The sequence below is a fragment of the Aphelocoma coerulescens genome, chromosome 1 (genome assembly GCF_041296385.1).
Source record: "Aphelocoma coerulescens isolate FSJ_1873_10779 chromosome 1, UR_Acoe_1.0, whole genome shotgun sequence".
Taxonomy (NCBI): Eukaryota; Metazoa; Chordata; class Aves; order Passeriformes; family Corvidae; genus Aphelocoma; species Aphelocoma coerulescens.
In genome coordinates this window covers 91,289,482-91,311,904 of record NC_091013.1, presented here as the reverse complement: position 1 = coordinate 91,311,904, position 22,423 = coordinate 91,289,482, and the positions used below count along the sequence as shown (strand labels likewise).

The following is a 22,423-nucleotide window of genomic DNA, read 5'->3' as shown; positions in this document are numbered from 1 at the left end:
GTTCCTTATGAGAAAAGACGTTTGAAGATTGTTTAGATTTGGCAGTTGGGTGTCAAAACTAGATTTCATTGAATTTCTGTGTTTCACGGGATTTCTGTGTCTGCTATAGCTCCTATCTATGGAGATTTTTCCCAGTCTTTGGAGTGGTAAGGGATTGGTAAATGTTACTTTTAAGATTGGCATATTATGTATTTAGGTAGACATTGTTGAAAAACACATATCCATATGCTAAATGTATCCTTGATGCCAGTTAAACTGTAACATATACAAGGTGCAACTTCACAAGTTTTCAGTTATATCAGCTTTGCTCATCTATGTGAAAGACAGGCAGCAGCAATGCACTGCTTTGCACGTTGTCTGAACACTTTCTAATTAGCCACTTGTAGGCTTTCTGTGGTTTCAAGTAATTATTAATTTTTGTCTCAGTATGAAACAGAGAGAATTCTTAAAGGTCAGGGTTTACTTTTAAAGAGACGTGGTAAGAAATGGTGTGTAAATGTTTGCTGAAGTTGACTTTGGGTGTTCTTGAATCAAAGTGTCCTATACTGCCACTCTTTTTAAACTATGAAAAGAAACCCCTTAAATTAAAACTCAGTTTGAGACTGTTTTCACCATGATTTATGGCTACCTCTGTCAGTGACACATTATGACAAAGCATGCCACTGTCTGACCAGAATGTCAGGCTGTCACACACAATGGGCATTTCTCATGTCCCATTTAATGTTTGAAATATTTTTTTTAAAAAAAGTTATCTGTCTTTGATCACAGTAAATACCTTAGACTTCAGTTTTTCTTCTTTGTGGCGTTGCTGAAGGGGTGTTCAGCCTGCATTTAAACAGCAGTGCTGGAAGGCAGTCCTGAGTTCCATCCAGGCCCTGCTCATCTGTGACTGAGTTGGCTTTGATTCCTGTCTGAAGTGATAAATGCTTGCATGGCTTGAATTTTATCTCATATGTTGGAACCTAACATTAAAGGTTTCTCCCAAAAGCATTTCCCTTCTGCTTTGTGTCTGCTTCAGTATTCATAACCCTGTTTTACAGCAGCTGAAAGATGTAAAGGAATGTAGAAGACTTTATAGTTTCTCAGTGAAAAACAGGAACAGGATGATTTGGAATCAAAAACCTCTTAACATTTGCTCTACTACAGAATAAAAGCAGTGAATGAGAACATAAGAAGAATTTTAAATATGGTTGAAATGTGCCAGGAACATTGGCATTCTTTCTGTGCATGTGACTGAACAAGAAGCATATTGAAGTGGAGATAGAGTAAGTGTACAGAAAATTCTTTTTTAAGAAAGTACCAGACAGAATTCTTTCCATTGCATGAATTTTATTTAGTAATAGGTTTCACACTATTTATTTAATTTGTAACAAACAAGTGTAGACTTCATCTGTGAAAAGATAGTGAATGTCACACAAAGTTGTGATTTCTCTTGAGGCAGCATGCTTCATTAAAGACCACATAGCAGAGCCTCTAACTGAGGGTTGTTTTGTCAAAGTAGAAATTAACAATTCTGCTGTGAAGATGGGGGTGGAAGGGAGGGCACTTTAGTTAGGTTTTAACAATTTTGAATAGTTACTGAGATTTTACAAGATACTAAAAGACAGCTGTCAAAGCCAATGTTAAAATTAAATCTGTTAGCATTTGAGAACATAAGAGGTGTTGTTCCTAGACATTATTTTGATCCAAGTCAGCTGTTTCTTTTGCATGCTTCCAGACGTTTAACTGATTGTCAGTTCCTTTGTGTTCTACCATGCCATGTTCAGTGCTTGACTTTTATACCCACAATTTCTTTGGTTGACAATTACTTCCTTTTTGAAGCAAATGCATTTTGAATTATGGAAGCACTGTTTCACATACATGCTAAGATCTTGGCAGGACAAGAAGGGGTATTTCTAAATAATTGTTCAAATAAATTTCTTGCTCATACTGATGCCAAGAATGAGTTACACTTTTCAACAAGGCCTTTGAGATACAGCATGCTGTTCTCAGCCCTTTTTTCTGCTGCCTTTCAACATAAAGTGCATGTTCTCAATTAACTCAGTGGGAATTGGATATGATTTTTAAGCTGTAGAGAACCATTTAATCAACATATAAATTATGAAGAATAATCTTAAGCCATTATTTCAGTATGTTGCATCACCTGAAGTAGGTGGAACAAATCATCAGACTGTTAGTACCTCAAGGAATAAGCAGTTGGTTTTGAGTAGTTCCTTATGATGCTGGGGTATTGTATCAGGTTCCTCATGCATCCTGGGGAACTGTGATTCTGAAAGGGCTCATATTCTAGAAGGGTCTTGATTTTTAAAAAGTTGTGTGTGTGTGTGCGTATATATATATATATATATACACACACATATATAAAGTGTAACTTCTGAACCTAAGGAAATAAGAAAGCACTCAATGGAGTAATGTTTGGTAGATACTTCACTTGATATTTGGAAGGATTGTTCCGATTTGTATTTCTTTGGCCTGTTTAATAGGGCTGAGTCATTCAAACAGTGCCAATGTGGAGGGAAAAAAAAGTACAAAATTTTTTCTAAATTAGGCATAGCCATAGGAACTCTTAAGCAACTTACTAAACTTAATTTCCAGTGAAACCATGTGTCAGTGAAAACAGTTCAGTCAAAGTTAATTCCCTTACTCTTACCTAACACCTGTAGAGGAGCTCCCAGGGCTGTGTCAATGTTGGTAAATCAGCTGTGGTTGGGAACATTCCTGAGTGTTGAAGCCAAGCAGCGTGGAATAGCTCATGTCTGTTCATCTTAGCCTCCAAAACAAGGTGACCGCATACCAATTCCCTGCTGAGCGCGGGCCCCAGGCTTTTCCGGCTGTTAGGCTGTGCCTGGAAGCTGCTTGGGGAAAGTGCTCATTGGAACAGGCCCGATTCATACCACAGACTGTTCCAACAACTCACTAGTGCAGACACTTGTATTGCAGTGTCTGGGAATAGTACCAGCCAAGCTGGAGTTTAACTGTAGAGCTGTAGGTCTGGAGTAACCAGGGTGTCTCCTGTCTCTTATGCTGTGGAGGGAAACCATTACAACACAAAATAAGCTATTAAAAATAGTTAATTTAATTCTACTTTTTCATCTTGTTTCTTTCTTTAACTTTTAATGATGCAGTATGTTGTTGTTTAATTTAGTTCTATCACTGTAAAAAAAAAAATGGAACTCAGCTCCAAATTTGAACACTTAAACATATGTGTCTAGCTGTGCAGAGAGTTCTGTCTGCCAGTGTCGTCAGTAAAGCCAGGAGAATCATTTGACTTTTTCTAAAATACCTGTTTGGCCAGCTGAATTACTCTTAATAATGACATTCTCTTAGTGGAAGCTTTGACGCCTATTTCATGTGTAGATACCTAAATAAAGGTGTTTGCATCTGGAGCATCCTTCCTTCAGGATATTTTCAAACAGTGCCTGTACAGTTACCATTTCTGCAAAATCCTAATAAACTGCTTTTTCTGTGAAGGATTTAGGCTCATAATGATACTTTTCATTGCTGATGGATAGTTAAGTCAAACTGAGTTATCACTGATTGTGATGCTTCTGATGCTTCCTCAGCTATTGAAAAAAATCCCTCTAGGATTCACATCCTGAAGGTTTATAGAGTTCACCTATAGAGCTGGATCTTTTGTATAATATTAGATTATTTCTAGCCATAGGTAGAAATGTCTCATTATTTCTAGCCATAGGTATTGCCCTTAAGTTTTTTGACAGTACATGTATGAGGTAAAGTTTGTAGATGTATTGCTTTTACATCACTGTAACACCACTGTTTTATCCCCTGGCAGTAACCACACAGGGTGTTTGCTGCAGGACAGAAAAAGACCCTGTTGGTCTACGTGTAGCAGCAACCCTGACTTTGCATTTCTAGTCTTCTGAAGTGCCAGTCTGATCTCATAATATTATGATTTAATGTGTGTTCTGTGCTTAGTACATAATTTATATATATCCCCTGTAACTTGGGAGGTTCGTTGATGTAAAAATGTCAAATGACTTGTAGTATTTATGAAAAGTGAGTTACAGTAGTTAGAGAGGAAATGGTACTTACTGCTTCAGATGGTGTTAAAACTTCCCAATCAATATGCAGCTTTTAGTGAGTTCATCTTCTTTGCAAAAGGAAACACCTAAAATATGAAAACTGTAACCCCTGCTTAGAAGATAAGGAGCAAATTTATTGTTCAGTGTGTCAGTGGCTGTATGGGAAAGTTGCTTCTCTTGAAAACTTGTGTCGTTGCAGTGATCATGATCACTCATATTTTGAAAAGTACAAAGCTGGCAGAATGTAGCATTGCAGATGGTTTTTGTGAAGTAAATATTTCTTAAAAATGTCTGGAACCTGAACCATATGATCTGTCTCTGTAAGCTTTTCTTCTTCCAGATATCTATTTTAGATAGATAGATACTATAGATAAAACATTGTTCTGCAATGCATAGCAAAATTTCATAATCAGAGAAACTCCTAATGTGATTATTATACAGAAGAAAAGAGGGGGTTTGTTCATTTTAACCATAGAAATTAACTGTAGTCATAGGATTAATGACTTGAAACCCTAATATCTGCAGCATTCTTGATATTTTTTCAAAGCCTGGAGAGGAAAAACTAATCTAGAAATAATTGTTTCTCATCATATAGGAGGAAGGGAAGGAGTTCAGTTGCTGATTGTTGAGATTTATTAACCCAAATAACATTAACAAAAACAAACAAACAAGAAAACCCCAAAACCATATTTTGTTAATTTAAAATCTGTTGAAATTTCTTATGCAATGATTTTGCCCATACTTGAAAATTATATTTGTTACAAATTGTAAGAGTTTGTATTCTGTGACAGCCAGGATAATGAATGGCACTGTTTTAATGATGATCTTAATGAGGTTTTTTTTCTCCAGAATGAACAGTTGTTGTCATATATTCTGTATACATAGAAAAATGGCTATGAGAATTTCCCATTAGAATCTCAATGAAGGCAAAAGCAGTTGTTGCTTATTGTTTGGAAAGATTGATTTTTCAGAGGCAAACCAATGTAATTAGAGTTTACAGAAGTGCATGTGGTTGTTTATTTTCTGGTAGGGAGCTGTGCTTAATTGTCCCAGAGAATTAATGACAGTGAAGTGTTTGGTAATGCATTTTGAAATGTCGCTGTGTTACAGTTTCGCGTTTCAGTAAAGTTACATGCTTAGATATTTAATTTCACTGAGTAAGAGTAATAATCACAGTTCTAATTAATAACATCTAAGGAAGCATCTCCAGACATGTCTCTTGACTGTCTTGGGAATTATTTACAGAGTGCACAGAGATAGAGTTCTTGTTTATGCATCAGTGAAACTTGACTGGTGTGTGTAGACAAGGTGATGCTCTTGCTGCAAAACATGGTAGCACTAGTCAGTGATCAAGGCTTGAGTGCAAATTACTTGGCTTTCTCTGAAACTAGAGTCTGAGGTAAAACATAATTTCTTGAAGGAAGACAAGACATCACATTACTGTACTTGTTCTTGCGAAATAAAACTGAGCTGGTGCTTAATGAGAGTGTTTTACTGATAATATTTCAAAGTAATGAATGATGCATTAAATACTATACCAGCTTTGCTTTAAACAGTGAAATCTAACTTCCAAGAAGCATTATTCATGCCTGACTGAAAAAACTGTGTATAGGCAAAGCATACGTCTAATAAAGTAATTTCAGAAGTAAATTCAAAATGTGTAAAGAAGGTATTTCAAATAAATACAAATCATTTCTTAAAAGCTCATCTTTCTGTGTAGAAGGCCCAGAAATGGTGATCTCATTTCATTAAACGAGTCCATACTATGTGGGGTTGGTTTATTTACCTTGAATTTCTAGTTCTGAGTTGCAATAGCAATTCACTTCTGCTTTTGAATCACAGAATAGTCTCAGTTGGAAAGGAGCCACAAGAATCATCAAGTCTAGCTCCTAAATGAATGGCCCCTGTGGGGATTAAACCCAAGCCCTTGATGTTACTAGCCTCACGTTTGATAGAGACAAAGCTTTGGTAAAATACATGTTTTAAAACTGGGCAATAAGCAGAAACATTGAGAGGCTTCCAGGAGTACTAGTTACTTGAATGATGCTTTGCCTTATAGAAGGACTGGAACAGAGAAATCTTAATTTACTTAAAATTTTAAAAAATAAAAGGAAAAAGGTAAATTGATGTATAAATATTCCATTCATTCTGGGCTCCCTCTGCTCCTCTCCTCTTTGAGATTACAGCCAGTTCATAGGACACAGTATTGAGAGGAGATAGAGAGGACACTCACACCCAAAGCCCCCATAAATTCAGGGATTTCATTGGTGACTAATATAAAAAGTAGAAGGCTGTGGAAAATTGGGGGTATGTCCCTGCAGTGGAATGCTGATATTCTAATTTCTTTTTCACTGTTAAACATGCATTTCATGCATTTAGGTTAATGTACCTGAAAATTTTACGTGTGTACTATTATGTTGATGATAGTTTTGATTTGTTTTCAGCTGTAGGATTGGGATCTTGGTGCTTCCACATGACCCTGAAGTATGAAATGCAGGTGAGTACTGATAAGTAGCTGTGAGTCATTTTCTGTGTGTATCTCGCTGTACAGTCATACTGCCATTTCCTGGCTAGATGGAACTTGTATAAAATGAGTTAATCTACCTTAAGTATCATTGTACATGACTCCTGCTCTCAACAAGGCAGTAATGCAGGTCTTGTTTCAATAGGTATTTTCCACTGATTATATACGAAATATATACTTGCATCTAAAGTAAGAGCTCTAATCAATTGCTTATGTTGGTAGAGGAAACTTAATCCTTTGGGAAATCATGTAATCTTTTACATAAGATGTTATTTTAAAATTCCCACAGCTTTGGCACAATAGCAAGCAGTATAAAGGAGTTACTGCTATTTGTTGTAACTTTTCTCATCTTTATGTTTCTGTATATCTAGCTGTAGCATTAGTACTGAAATCAGTATCTTCTGAGTAGCAGTAGTTGTGTCATCTTCTCTCTTATTTTTGAGCAGACAGCATTCTATGACAAGTCACAGGGCACAGGGATTGTCCTGGTATTTCCTGTTTTCTAAAGGGACACTGGAAGTCTTGTCCTGTCGTCCTCTTTTAGGTCTGCAAAGATGAAGGAAATGCATCTTTGAATTAAAGTCAGGGTGAAGTGGGATTCTGTTCAAAATTAAGAAACTTGCATTTAAAAGTCTGTGCTGGAAGTCTGTGTTCCCACCACAGTCAATGGAAATACAGTTAAATCAGTGGAGTGGAGAGGGGCAGTTGGCTGGGCTGAATCATTCTCCAGACATTGCCATTGGCAATCCTTGCTCAAAAAAGATTCATTTGTCTAAACAGAGATGTTTAGTGTTATTTTAGACCGTGTGGGTGTTCTCTCAAGCCTCTAGCTTCCATCCCACAGAGGTGCAGGTTTCTTAGACTCCTGGTACATCTGCCAGTCTTGGATGGGTGTATTGGAGGTGATAGAGCATCTCAGGTAGCATTAGGCAACTATGCTGTGGCAGCTAAATTAAGTCCTGCATTTCTGCTGATCACAATGGGACCTACATATTGCTGATTGATTGATGTTTGCCTCCATAATGCTCTGGTTTGTATCTCTCTGGCATGTGGTGGCACTGTCAGCTTCCAGAGAGCATACCGCTGTCACCTTGTAAGAATATTTGGTGTTTTCTTGGCATGAAAAAGGTGGTTTGTAGAGCCATTTCACTACTCTTTCCTAAATTAGGGTGCCATTTACCTGTATTCACTTCTGTGGTGAAACTGCCTTGAATTTCCACCTTTTTCATATGTCTTCCCTCAGCTGCTTGTTTGTATTGTGGTATTGCAAATCCTCTTTCTCACACTGATGCAGACATGAGCAAGGGTACCCTGAAACCATGATCATTAAAATTATCCAGACTTAAAACCTTTTATGAAGGGGGAGGTTGTGGGGTTTTGTTTGTTTTGTTTTGGGGGAGGGGTGTTTTTTGGGTTTGGTTGGGGTTATTTTTTTGGTTGTTGTTGGCAGTTTTGTATGTGTGTGTGTGTGTAAAGGCTTTACTTTAATCCAAGTCACTTTGCTGCTACTTGCCCAATAGTTCTGGTGTTGCATCAGAACAACTAAGGGGCCTATGAACTGTGGTAAATAAAGAGGGGACAGAAGCAGATGAGAGGGAAGCAGGATCTTGCATCATCCTGTCAAGTGATGTAAAAGGCTTTGTGTGAGGCAGAGAAAGTCAGTTTATTTTGGCAGCCAAGTGAAATCCACAAGTAGTCCATAATTATTCCAATTGCTTGCTGCTGATCACTATGGAGGAAGCAGTTCAACCAGTAAATAAACTTTTCTCATTCACTTTATCTCTTGTTATGGTTAAAAATCAGCACTGATAGCTGTTCAAGGATAATTTTTTTTTACATTTGTTTTGTGGTCTTAGTACTGTAAATGATCAATTCAGTTTGCTTAACTAAGAAAAATGTGAAAGCTTCTGTTCTTGAAAGCAGTTTTTCAGAATACTTCTGAAGAGATCACCTCTTTTTCTCTTATTTTTATGGGAATCTGCTTGATTGTGCATTCCTCAAGAGTCCAAAAGACTCATTTGGCCAGTGAAATCAGCTCCCTGAGTTCCCTTCTTTCCATGGTTCTTCATTTCCAGGCATGCCTTTAACAGTACTTCTAGAAGCATTACTTCCTTTGGGTACAGACGTCATTGTCTTCTGCATGCAAATTCTAGCCAAGATCTTTCGAGAGGCTCTTTGTTGCTACTGTAATGTCCCTGAGATGCTGCCAGCATATGAACTTAAGTGTAATCACCTGTCCAAATTTAAAAAAATTTCCTGTATTGTATTTCTTGTTCTTCCCCTGCCTTTTTCTTTCATGAGGTGTTAAATGACTCACACTCTTTAGCATCCACGTGAATTAATCCTGTAGCTTAACTCCTATCAGACTTGGAAAAGAACATCACTGAACTTGTAAAATACTATTACTATAAAGCTGAATTCAGCTATTGCTTCTATTTTGTCCCCTCTAAGACACAACAGCAAAGATTAATGTGATGGCAAAGTGCCACCTAACATGCCGGTTAGCTTCAGCTGCTGTCAGTGTTCCTGATACTGTCTTTGTGCTGCCTATTGTGGTCCCTGACCCTGCAATGAACAGGTCCTGGGATTTACACCTTGCACTGCCAGGTTGGTTGTGGGCTGGCTCAGCATTGACCTGCCTCCCCATGGGTCAGACCAGTCTGATCACTTCACTGGAGAGAAGCAGAGACAGTGTGGGGGAAGAAGCAATGCCTGCCCTATCAGTGGCAGCTGGTCAGCAGAGCTGTTTAGGACTATTGTGAAACATTTCCTGAACTTTCTATGACCAAAATGACAACAAGCTGGTACTTCACACTCAGGATAATACATCTCTCCTTCTGTAAAGAATTAGATCCTTTTTTTTTTTTTTTCAATAGGAAATTTCAAAGCTACAATGCAGTTTTTGACTGTGCCGTTAGAAAATTACCCCAAATCAAGCAGAATCAGGCTGGCTGTATAAAAGGGTTTGAGTAAGCTGCTTACTGCTCTTAACAAGTCTCATTGTTCAGAATAACATGGTTATGAACTTGTTAGGTACCCTATAGCAGTAGTAGGAAAGTCATTTCTTTACAGGCATGGCCATCAAGAACTTGGAGTGATAATGGAAAAAGGTCAAAATCTTTTCTGCATCTAGTTCTTGTTTTTCTTAGAAGTCAAGCTCTAAAAGTTCTAAAAGCCCTAACTATTAATGTTTGCTTAACATATTGGAAATCAGAGGCTGTGGATGTTCATTGATCCATTTGTATGCTTTTTCATTTCCATGATTTTCAGTCCTTCTTAAGAGGAGGTAAGTTTAACTGTATATTTATAAGCAGAAATTCATGGAAGTTCTTTGATGAGAAGTTTTACAAGAAAATGATGCTATGATTATCTTTCCTTCTAATGATAAATGGCAATTTTGAGTGTACCTGCTATTGAGAAATCAACTCTCTTATGATTACAATTTTAATTCCATTCTATCAAGGTGGCAAGTTCCTGAAGAAATAACTGTTTTAGCTGTAACACGCCAGCCTTCTCCCAAAGTATAAAAATTATTTAAGAGAATAAAACATTATATGCAGCTGTAATTTCTGGGGGGAAAAAAATCAACAAAACAGCCTGCAAGAACCCCACATCAAACAAACAAAAACCCCTGTCTCTGAATTAAAACATTGTAAGAAATTTCTAAAATTAGGAAGTAAACATGCAAGCATATTGCCCGTCCTAATAGGCTAAAATTGTATCTTATGCTATGGAAAAATTATGTTTTGGTTTCTGTGTCAAGTCAGAAGATGCTACGGACTGTAAGGCTGTAGATGGGATGGTCTTCTTCAGCCTGGATTTACAGAACTAATTCTTACAAATATTTTAAGAGGTATGAGCAGCAAAAATGTCAAGGTTCTTTGAAGGCGTGGGGTTTTATGAAGCCTAATCTTCAAAAGATTCAGAGTAATAAGCTTTTCAATGCAGTAGCTTTCGGTAGCTGAAGAGGGTGTGAGAGTACAGTCAAGAAGATGGATATCCAAATGACTTGAAAACTCCTGTTTACTTAAGACTTACCTCTCCTTAATTAACTTAGACAAGCTTGTGAGTTAAAAGTGGCTTTCATGTTTTGATGTCTTTGCTTTTTATAGCTGTTGGATGAACTGCCAATGATATACAGTTGTTGTGTGTTTGTCTACTGCCTGTAAGTATTTGTTAATTTTTTTTCTTGAATATTTATGAAATGTTAACTTCTGAAATGTAGAGTCTCTGAAGCCAAATTTAGCGTATATAGAGAGAAAGCTTCTACTCCTTTCAGTGAGATCTGGTTTTGTACAGCATTATGATATTAGAGTACCAGGCTGGCTTTAGTCCTCGTTTTTGCTAATTTAGATATATTTTACCAGTTTGGGGTTTTTTTAATAGGGAAAAAAACCCACTCATTAAAGACTTAATGTAGTATACAAGCAGAGCTCAGTGCTACTTATATAAAAACAGCAGCCATAATAAAATCAACTTCAGTAATGCCTACAAAATTAGAAACCTTATAATTTATTGGAGCTGGATTTCTATGATGTAGTCTAGCTTCAAATGCAAATTTCAGGTTTCTGGCTAAACCTGCTTTTCACTCATCTGGAAAATTAAAGGGAAAAGATTTTTTGAGGAGTTGAATGCGTATTTTGGGGAGAGTGTCTTGGAACATGCATGACAGCTTAATGCGATGCCAGGATGTTTTCTCCCATTTAATTTTGGGAGCAGTGTAGCATTTGACAACTGTAACGATACCCAAAGTTGGCTTCTTCTTGCCTGTTGCTTCAAGGTCTGGATTTAACATGACTTGTTGTGTCACTTGGCAAATCCAAATGATAAATCAACTTGTTGCAGACGAGGGAAAAAAAAGTCTTTTTGCTTTTGAACTTATCAAATATTCAGCTGTTGAAAATTTTGCTGTCTTGGTGAAAATTACTCGTAGCTTGCCATGGAGATGGGATGCTGTAGGACTAAACCCCTATCTGTGGAAATTGCCCTCAGTATGTGACTCATACATTAGTGTGATTTGTACAAACTCGGGACCAGAATCATAATGCCTCTTTAACAGAAATATTTCTATTGTAGCTCCCTATCTCCTTGCAATTGCCTTTGCATTTATTTTGTCTGATTTGAATGTGATTGGAAGAAAGGATGAGAAGTGGCTATAAAAATCTTATTTTTTTTGTGCAATGGTTACTCTATTATCTTCAAAAGCACTGAAGTCTGTTACTGCATTTATAGCTCTAATAAGATTCTGTGTATGTATGTCTGGTAGCAATTAAAATGTTAAAAAAAATGAGCTAATATGTAGTTTAGGAGGCCTTTAATAATTGTTTTGGTTTGCTTGAGGGTAGGTTGCAGGTGGTTGTGCACAGGACATTCCCTTATACATCATTCAGTCCTGCTGATTCTCAAGCTGTGTAATTACTTCACCAAGCCATTTTGCAATGTAGCACATTGTGCTCCCTTTAGACTTTTTGTTTCTCAGATGTGTTTTTATTTTATTTCCTTTTTTCCATTTATGATGGTGTCTGTTTCTCAAAGTTTATAAACAAAGGAACTAGACAGATGTAACTTGGAATTATATAGACAACTTCCTCCAGCCCTGATGATAATGGGCTTCTCAAAATTCATTTTTGTTGGGTTTTTTGGGACCTTTTTTCTGGTAGAGATACAGTCTGGGATTTGTGTGTATTTCCATCACAGCTGAGACTGAGGTGTAGCATAGAGATTGTGAAGGTAATTTTAATTGGTTGTTTTACATACTGGGAGCAGTCAGGTGGTTTTACCTTCCACTTCTACCAGTAGCCAATCTAGTAAATTTACTGCACTGCAGCTGTAGTGAAGCCATAAACAATCTACATTCTAACAGATCTGAGTTCACTGTTTTGTAAGGCAGTCCTTTTCCTACCCTGCCATTTGCCAGTAATGTTTTTTGACAGCTGTGTTGCATTTGAAACCAATTTCTAATTTGCCATCCATTATCACCCTGTGAGTACCTTCTGAAAACACTTCTGCTTCACAAACTCTTTTCTTAGAGTGGGTTACTTCTTGGCATATGCTTGAGCTTATCGGTGTTGGGGTTTTTTTTTTGCCTTAGATGGTTTTTTTAAAAACATTTATTGGTAACAGTATGAGTTTTTCTCCTAAAATAATGCATCTTTATTGGAGGAGTTAGAACTTCTTGAGGGGCCTAAAACTAATTTGGGTCAATTTTGTCACAAATTTTTTAATAACATACCTTGGAAATTGCATCCATTATATGGTAAGTGATGAATGTTATCTCTCTCCTTTATCCTCTCTTCCAGGTATGAATGTTTCAAGTACAAGAATACAGTCAATTATCCACTGCTTTTCTTGTTAATAACATACAGCGTCGTAGTCAGCATAGTAAGTAACTTTTTCTAATATGGCATTTTCACCCTTAGGTTGGCAGTTTTTCTGACAGTGGAGGAATGTTATAGAGGCAATACTAAATCTCTGTCACTTCCAGTCAAGATAGACAAATTATTCTTTTGTTGGGAAAATTATGTTGCTGGCCAGAGAAACCTGAAACCTTTCTATCTAAACTCCTGTATAGAATAAATGAAGAAGAAAAGCAATAATCCAGTTGCTAGAATAGTAATGTGAGAAAAACAGTTGCCATTGACTTGCTATGAGACCTTGGATGAGCTGTATTCCTCATCTTCTCTCACTTTAATTCATCTACAGAAATAGCATCATCCTGTTTGACTGCAAAAAAAGTGAACTGTGATACCCAGTCCAGGATGCAGACTGGTGTTTTAAAACAGGCAGAATAAGAAGAGAACTTTGCTGTTAGTTAAAATGCTTCTAATTTTTTTGTGTCACAGCTAACTTGACTCCCTTTGTTAATGGAGTGTTCTTCCTTTATGAATAAATTTAGTTTTGTGCTGGCTGTCAACCACAGAGGGAATTTCCTTTGTAATTTTTATTGATAACCATTTCTTAAAAAATTAAAGTATTATTTTAAGTCATCTTCAGCTGCAAAAATCCTTGCCTCTTTTGTTTCTCCTAAAATTTTTTACACTTGTGGCACATTATGTCTAATGTCTAGTGCCCTTCCCTCTTCAAGAACATAAATTAACTGTTTTAATGGAAGGACTGGAAGAACTACTAGCTTTTTGTGAAATGAATTGAAATGTTAAATTATTGTCAGAAGCATTAATAATAGCAAATCAAAGTTGAGTATGTTTTCTTTCTTGCAATGTGTACCAAGAGCATCTGGTAACTTCAGCATCTTAATTGTTTTTGTATGTATTCAATTCTATCAAATTAGAAGTCTTATGTTAGATGTTAATGTTTCTATTTGTGCTTCTAAGTTTAAAATAATTCCACAGTTAAAACCTCAGGATTTGCCAGAGGAAAATTCAAATATTTAATCAACTTTAAACATGCATGGGTAGGCACTCATGGTTTGATTCTAACAGAACAAGACTTGGCAATACTTAGATGAATAATGTTATGATGGTTCTGTTGCAAATTATTTCTCTTTTTTAATCTTTCCAGGTTTACCTAAATTTGAAAGAGCCTGTATTCCATCAGGTAAATCTTGCTCTGTTGGAACAGCAAATTTTGGGTTTTAACTATGATTTTTTAGTGGAAAGTGTTGCAGTATTTTACTGCTGGTAGAAAGATGGAAGGGAAGTGCAATTTGCCTTTTGCTTTTTCTTTAAGCAGTATTGGTGCCTGTCGTGTTGCCATCCTCTTACTTAGTGACCTGAAAAACTAGAATGCTTCAATGTGTGTTGTGTTTTAGCTTTTGACCTAATATTTCCCATGGTTTTCATCAGTGGCAGTTGTAATGAGGTGACCCTAAGGTGTGTGAGACAGGAAGAGCTAAATGAGTCTTTTTCTGCTGTTTTCCATTAGCAGCTGCTTTGAAACTATGACCTTACATCATAAGATGGCTTGATTGACTTAGCACCATGTTCTCTCTGCTTTAACACATTAGTTTATTGGGGGTTTTTTAACTATTCAGCTTTACTTTGTGGAAATTCAAGGTGAATTTAAGCACAGAATGCCCTCTAGGGTTAGGTAGCACTAGACTGCTTTGCACAGGCTTAAAGGCATATTTAGTACAGGTTCCTTTTGTAGCAGCCCAGGACTATTAATGTGCATCCCCTGCCTGTGGGGATACGACTTGTACCACTTACCTCTTCACAGGAGGTTAGAAATGATGCTCATTTCTGTATGCCATGGGTAGTTTTCCCTCATTTATGGTTTTTTGATTAGGGATAACAGCTGAAAAATTGCCAAGCAAAAAGGACTGAGCTCCTTGCAGGACAGAGCTTTAAAGCCTTAATTTCTGAAATTGGTAGTGCCACTGCTTGTCAAAATGTGCCTGCTGCATCAGCAGTTGTAAAAGTGATACGTGACTCCTGTTGGTGGATTAGTGAAGCTCTGATCAAGAGAATAAATTTTCAGCCGCTCCAAATAATCTCCCCTAGGAACATGAACTGTTGCCCTACCTGTAGATAAAAGACAAATTTGCAGGGTGGGTTTTTTTGGTAATATTAATTAAATCTTTTCATTTTTTCCCCTACTTACATTTCCAGCAGAAAGATTGGCTGGGATGAAAGTGACAATTTCTGGTGCTTTTACTGAGCTGGTCATAACCAGTTTTGAATGAAGTGACTTACAGTAGTTTTGTTAACAACAGTGGCAAAATTTACTAATGAACTCATCTCTTTAATCAGTTACTTACCTGAGCTACATTTATTGGAATAAATACATCACAGCTTCATTAAAGTGCAGTTTGATGCATTGGCATAGGTATTGCCCCATGTCATAGAAACTATAAGACAATAGATATTATGACTTCTTGGAAAAGAGGGAAATAGGGAAACTTTAACTGTTACCCCAGATCTTTATTTTTTTGCATCTGGTTTCTCTTAGGTTCAGAATATGAATTCCCTGTTATAATTTATACATGAGGAATCAATGTAGAAAATATTTGGATCCATAAAAGTGCTGGACTACTTACAACAATTCTTTGCAAATTGATTTTTATGGAGAACGTACAGTTATGGCCAAATTCCAAATGTTCGAGTACTGTACTCATTTTTTCACAGTCTTTGCCAAATATGTTGTAAATCCTTAGGAAATATTTCCCTTACTGCACAGCTAAGCAAGGTTATTTTCTTAATACTTCTGCATTATTTTAGAGTGCATTAAAAAAAAAAAAAGTTAAATCATTTCTGTAAGCATTTTCAAACTGAATGGCTCACTTAGACTTGAAGTAAAATTAAATATGTTCATGCAGTCGTAGTTTAAATCACAATCTTTGTAACTGGATTAGAAAGCAGTATCGGGAGATAAAGCAGCATTTGATTCCTCTAGGTGTTTGTCTGTGATCATTAAAAGTTGTCAGCAAAAAGAGGAATAACTACAAGGATAACTTTTTATTGTTCATTGTTTCAGTATGGGTTGTGGGTTTTTTCCTCTGGAAGGAGACCAGTGAGAATGGAGAAAGGATCCTATTATATTTAGCAGCTAAGATCCAAGTCTCATTTTTCCCCGAATTACTTTCTACTTCTCTTCCCAATTTAGGCTCAAATTGCTGGCTGCCAGCAGGGCACGAAGGTGATTTCAGTTTGTTATTCATGGCACGGTGGCAACAGAGACCAACTTCTTTTTCTGCAACTCTATATTAAGGGAGATCTTAAAGGGTTTTAGTGCTTCAACCATAGGAGGGATGAGATGCACGTTTTGGGCAGTTGGAGGCAGCACATCATTAGAAGGAAAAACTAATTCCTGCTTAACAACTGATCTAGTATTTTTGCCACCTCATCAATTAAATGAAATATATTAATGGCCTTTACAAGCATAGTATAGTATCTTGTTTATGTTCAAATTTATTAGTCTTAATTTTCAAGGTGCTAAACAACCCTACATCCCAGCTGTTCGGTTGTTTTTAAGCCAGCAGCATTGTCACAGAAAACAGCTGGGCCTCTCCTCTCTTTTCCATCTGGCACACAAATTTGTTTTCTGATGTGAATTTGATTGGGGAACTCAACAGGTTAAAACTCTCCTCGGAATTAGTTTTAAATCAGATTAGTTGTTCATCCCTGTTTACCACATGTATATTTGTGCTTATACAAGGAAAGGGGCAGGGGAAGACTGACTGCTTGTGTGGAGTGATCCATAGACATACAGAGACAGCCCTGGAAGTAGAAGTTACTCTGGAAGTTACACTTTTCAGCTCAAGTCTTACAAGTAGCCTTCTTCCTAATATAATGAGGCCTAGGAAGCTGCCACGTACAAAGCACTGTGTTCCATCCTGGTTTGTCTGCTTGCTCCATACCATATCTGATCACTTGTAGTGATCAAAAACCTCATTCAGATAATGGACCAAGTTATGTGAATGGTCAAATAGAACTGAAAACCTGTTTTATTTGCATAGTCATCTGCTGTGGGAGTTTGAAGCAAATTTTAGCAAACAAATAATTAAAAGTGTAATGAAAATTAGATCAAATAGCTGTTTCTTCTACATTAGGAAATGTGATGTAAAAAATAGGCATTCTAAAATGTTGTTGTGGTGTCCCATGAGAAACCAAGCAAGCTGGAAAAGCAATCAGTAGGAGAATTGTAAGGGAGTGGGTAGTAGGGTAAGGGTATAGGGTAAGGGAGTGACTAGTGAAAAATTACTAAAGGAGATTATGAAAAGCCTGGATTTTCTTGGAATCAGTAGTGGGACCGTTTTGTTTGGTTGCTTTTCTTCTTAACAACCTGTAGAAGGAAAAAGAAGAGTGTGCTGGTAGTATTTGTGATGATACAAAATTCAGAGGCCTCAGCGAGTACTGGGGAGGAAATGAAGAGATAACTGGGAGACCTTGAGGACTAAGATGACGACTGATTCAAAATGGAAGAGATGCACTGATGGGCAAATACAGATTATTCTTGTTCTAAACGTCTCACAGTTCACCAAAGGGAGGGAAAGGAGTGCCTGGATGTGTTTGCTGATCACAGCATAACAACATGACCACAGATATTTGCCATAATTTTTTTTTTTTTTTTCTGTATGGGTGTTCTAAATACACAAGTGGAAAGAAGAAAGTGAAATCGCAATGAAATGTGTTTATAGAAGTACATAAGGGAGCCTGAAACTGCATGAAAAACATGTTATGTAGAGCACAACCTGTTCAGACTTGCAGGATTCACCATTTTGGGGAATCTGCATGGACCCACTCGATGTCTTACAGCTAGCTCTCCAGAATCCCTCCTGCTGCTAAGGCAAGAGTTAGTTGTAAGCTTGTGGCTAAATATATTGTGCCTTTTAGTGGAATGTGTTCTTACTTTCTGTATGTTCAGATTCCTCAGTATTCTGTTCAAAATGTTCTCAGGTGTGTCTTCATCACAGAGATTTTTCTGTTCTGTCATTGTCCTGCTGATGAGCACTTATGAAGCTAACTTGAGTGACATTTCACCCTTCCACAGCTCATTTGGGGACGTCTTCCCAAGCGAGTACAGCTTTCATTCTGGCTGGTGCTTCTACCTGCACAGTGGCTTAGGGAATGAGGAAGGCTATTCTGACTCTCCAAAGGTTCAGCTCTACAAGTCATTGGAAGGGCAGCTTGGCTTTCTGTGGCAGACAGTGTTGCAGAAGCTCTACAGCAGCAGTGACTTGTGTGTCACTTTGCCATCACGTATGTGCATCTAAACAGGACCAAACCCAGTGAATCTGAGTGAGTTCATTTGGGAGCTGTCAAGGCATCCCATGGTACTACACAACTGTAACTGTTCCAAGTTACTTGGTGTTTCAGTGTCATCTTGGGGATTGTCCTTCCTTTTTCTCTCAGCTCAGATTTCTTCTCCAGAAATCCAAAAACATGTAGAACTCTGTTTTCTTTGTTGCAAATTGCAAATACAGTTTCCACATTCAAGTACTTAAGGTCAGTATGTTTTGATAGCTGGTTGGGGTTAAGTTAAGCAGGTTGCCACGAGCCCAAAATCTCTCTGTGCAGTTCCCAACAGCTCTACTAATATTTGAGGCTGGTAAATTGATTTTATTAGCCAAGGATGAGTAGAAAGCCAGGAGCAGAGGAAACAGAGAAGTGGAAATAGCAGGCTATTGCTGCGTTCTGTACTACAAGGGTAGATGAAAAATCGGTTTTGCATGCTCCCCCTCTGAGTGTGGAGTACCAACCTTGCTGCTGACCCTTCATGAGTGAATCTGTGTATGATTTGCTTAATTGCCTCCACATCAAAAATGCTGCCAGACATTGAGCCCTGAAGTGCTTACTTCCCATTTGTGAATTAGAAGGACGTTCTTCATATTTGGCCTTCTTATAAGGTAATCCACTGTGTATTCATCAGACTTTGGGTTTTTCCCTCAATTGCAAAGATACCTTCAAAGCTGAAATATGCACAGCTTTATTTGCATCTGAAACAGCAAAGAGGGAAGGACTGGTCTAGTGGTAACAGAAGTTTGAGATTCTGATGTTTCCGTTTGTTTCAATTGCAGTCCAAGGATGTTCTTTGGCTTACAATTTAATGGAAGCGTGAGACAAAATAACAGAAAACTTGCTTGGGTTCTCATCTGTCACTTAAGTGATGTGTTAGTTAGAGAAAAGAAGGACAAAAGGGGCTAAAAGAATGGAAAACTTTGAGTTAACTTGAATAAGGCAGATTTTTCTTTTTTTATATATTACTGTACTTTGTCCTTCTTGGGGTGGATGGGTAATACCTAACAAAGTTTTACCATCATGAAAATAGTAAAGCCATGGGTTGTAAAGGAGATAAAGTAAGCACTGCTCCCTGACACCTGAGCTAAGTTGTGCAGCTTGGTGTGTAGCCCTCTAGTAAGAAACAGCTGAGGGAGAGACGTGAAGCTACAGTCTGTATATCACAGCAACACCTCCTGGGTGCTCACCTTCAGGGAGGAGGATTAGAGCATGCAGAGCAGAACAGTTTGTTGTTCCAGTCTTTCACAGGCTTTTAAACACAAATGTGTTTTACTGCTAACAACCTGTTTGGGTGGGGAAGCAGAAAAGGCAAGAAATTGAAGTGTCAGCTCTGGGCATATTTTTCTTCAGTTGCTGCAAGGTTCTTTTTATTTTTTTTTTCCTTCCTCCCTCCATTAAGACTGTCCTCTTCTGCAAGCCATTAACTCACTAGGAAATACCAAGCTGGAAACTCTGCAAAGAAAGCTTTTCATAGCTTTTGCTTTTTCCTGCTTTTAAGCAACTGCTGAAAAAGGTAGCATTTACCTGGGCTTTGGGCTGCTGTAAGATCTGTTTCTCTAGGCATAGTCTGACACTATTTAACTCCTTGTACAATGAATCCAAAAGCAATTTGGGTACAAGCATAAGGGTGGCCACAACCCCTAATGTGCATGAGAGAAATTGCTCTTAATGGATAGGTTTTTCCCATATCTCTGCTGCAAAGGAGTATTTTAGCAATGAAAATTTTAAGAAGGAGGAGATCAGCAAAGAAAGAGATATCAGCAAATCAAACTGTAATTTGGATTCTAGAGGAGCCTTTCTATGACTATCTTCCTCTGTACCATCCCTCTCTTCGAAAAAATTGCTGGATTTGATTAGAAAAAATGAAACGGGCTGTTTTAAATGAAGCTGATAACGTATTTATGTGGGTGGGGTCTTTTTAGGCAAAATGGCAACAATGAAGAATTGTACCAGCGTGCAACACCCAGCACATCTGAGCACTCACCTTCCTACCCTTAGCTTGGGACTGATAAGCACTTGATACTCGGGCTGTGTCTAGCAGGTTTTGGTGGTTTTCTTTTTTTCCTGGTTTATGTGGTGTACCCCAACAAAGGGACTGGAAGTAACTAACAGCTTTGTATAAATTACAAGCCAGAACCAATTAGCCTTTCAAATAGTTTTGCTTTGTTTAGCTCTACAGAGCAGAACACACAGTAGTAGTAGTTTATTTACTGAAGTTCTTTAATCTTGTGCTGAATGCAAATAAAGAGCTACTGTGCTGACTGACTTTGAACAGTCAGCATTGGAGCTTGCTTTTACCTGTTGTCAAACATAAGGGCTCTGTTGTCTGTCCTGTTCTGTATATGTGCACTGATAATGTGTGCTACTAACCTCATCCTTAAAGCTAAAAAAAGTTTGCAAATTTGCCTTTATGGACTTTTGGAAGGCAGGTTTCACTTCCCATTATCACAGTAACCTATTTTATGTGAGATGACTAGACATGCTTACAGGATAGTAGGATCTGAATGCCCCAGTTACAGCAGAGTGAGAGGCAGTCCCTGTCTCAAAGGCAGTTCAAAAGAAGGAGGGGTATGAGGAGGTCAGTAGAACATGGTAAGGACACTGGTTTGTAAGCACACCTCTTTCTGTGAGGTTTAGTGACTTTTAAAAATAGACAGCAAAGGTTTGTAATTTTTCTGTTTCATGTAAAACAAAGGCAGAATTAGCCAGTAGCTAACTAGAAGCAAGATGAGAAAGTTAAGGCAGTGAACAAGGAAGAAAAAAATACTGAGAGGCTTGTGGGCTGCTGGAGAGAGGCAAAAAGAGCAAGGCACAGCTGCCTGGAACAAACTGCCTTTTGGCAGGAGGAAACCAGTGTTCAGAATAAAAAATATAGAAAGTAATTGAATGTCACCAGTGTTTAAAGGTCCTCCCTGCTGCAGTGACTTCTGCATCACTTCTCAGGCATGACTGGCCACATTTTTCCCTCTTCTTTAATCTGTATATCTTGGAGGTGGTGTTACATGGATTTTTAAATTTGTGAATTAAAAAAGGAGAGTGATTTAAAGATCACGAGGCAAAAAATAAATTATTACTTTGACTTTTTATATAAGTCAGGTGACTGCATTCAAATTCATCAAGCCTCCGGTGAGTCAGATTTTGCTCATGGATCTTTTCAGAGTGTGCAGCCTTCCCACTATATAATTAGATTAAATCCAAACAATCTGTAATAGTTGTTTGAAATGCTTCCTGGAAAGTTTTTCCCCATACTGATGCTCAGTGTGGGAATAGTGCATAGTCTATTAGTCTATTCAGGTGTTTGCTTTCAAGAAAAAATATTAATCAAATATCAGTGAAAGTAGTACAGCTTTCAGAAACAGTTTTAGCTGATGCTTACACTATCCTGGGCTAAAATGCACAGAGAGAGGAGAGAGGAGTTAGTTACCGTTTTGATTTCAGGATGCTTTCCGAGTGCCATCTAGTGTTTGCTTTCTGACTCAGAACAGTGAAACATTGGTTTTACACAACTGACCTTTCCTCCAATTGTATAAAGGACATAATCATACTTTTATTTGAAACTTTAACAGAAGGTTTTGTGGAGATGAAGTTAGAAGGAATGCTATTTTCCTGACGCTTAAAAACAAAAAAAAACCAACAGAGACTTAAAAATGTTTTTACTCCTCTAGTAATTTATAAGATATCTTGAGCCCAACTGCTGAATTTTATCTCTTTTTTTATTTTCAGGTCATGTATGGAACGCTAGTTTCCATCATAGTTCTAAGATCTGTTTATATAGTATTATGGTAAGTAACCATTTAATTCAGCATTGAAAGTTACAGCATAGCACTTGCAGCTTTTTTTGGTGGGCTTAACATGAGAAATTGGCAGTGGGAGAATTTCTTTAACTAGGTACATAATGTTAGCTCTCAGGCCCCTCTGGGTTGAAAGGGAATGGCTCATCACCTTGCACTTTTTTGAAGCCACTGGGATACCATTAAACTAAACTGAGATTTCTACACTTATGATCAGTGTTTACTGCCAGGTGTTCTGCTGGTGGCTTCAGCTGTTAGCCTGGGATTTAAACAGAAATGGAGTTTGTCTTCATATTGCTGGGTTAATCTGTTGCTAGTGTCCAAACTCTACTGATGATACCTGGAGAGTGGTAAGAGTAAGACTGCAGA

The 22,423-nt window shown here is 37.6% G+C and overlaps 1 protein-coding gene across 2 annotated transcripts in view; it reads left to right on the top strand.

The window, feature by feature from the left end:
• ACER3 (alkaline ceramidase 3) overlaps positions 1-22,423 on the top strand; it is a 56,747-nt gene that overhangs the window by 20,446 nt on the left and 13,878 nt on the right. For both annotated transcript variants that reach the window (XR_011151348.1, XM_069016951.1), the window contains exons 3-7: positions 6,488-6,540; positions 10,680-10,732; positions 12,867-12,948; positions 14,086-14,121; positions 21,987-22,045. Coding sequence is in view for 1 of the 2 variants with exons in the window: in XM_069016951.1 (XP_068873052.1) it covers positions 6,488-6,540; positions 10,680-10,732; positions 12,867-12,948; positions 14,086-14,121; positions 21,987-22,045 (283 nt within the window). In the remaining variant the exon portion in view is untranslated. The remainder of the gene's footprint in view (positions 1-6,487; positions 6,541-10,679; positions 10,733-12,866; positions 12,949-14,085; positions 14,122-21,986; positions 22,046-22,423) is intronic.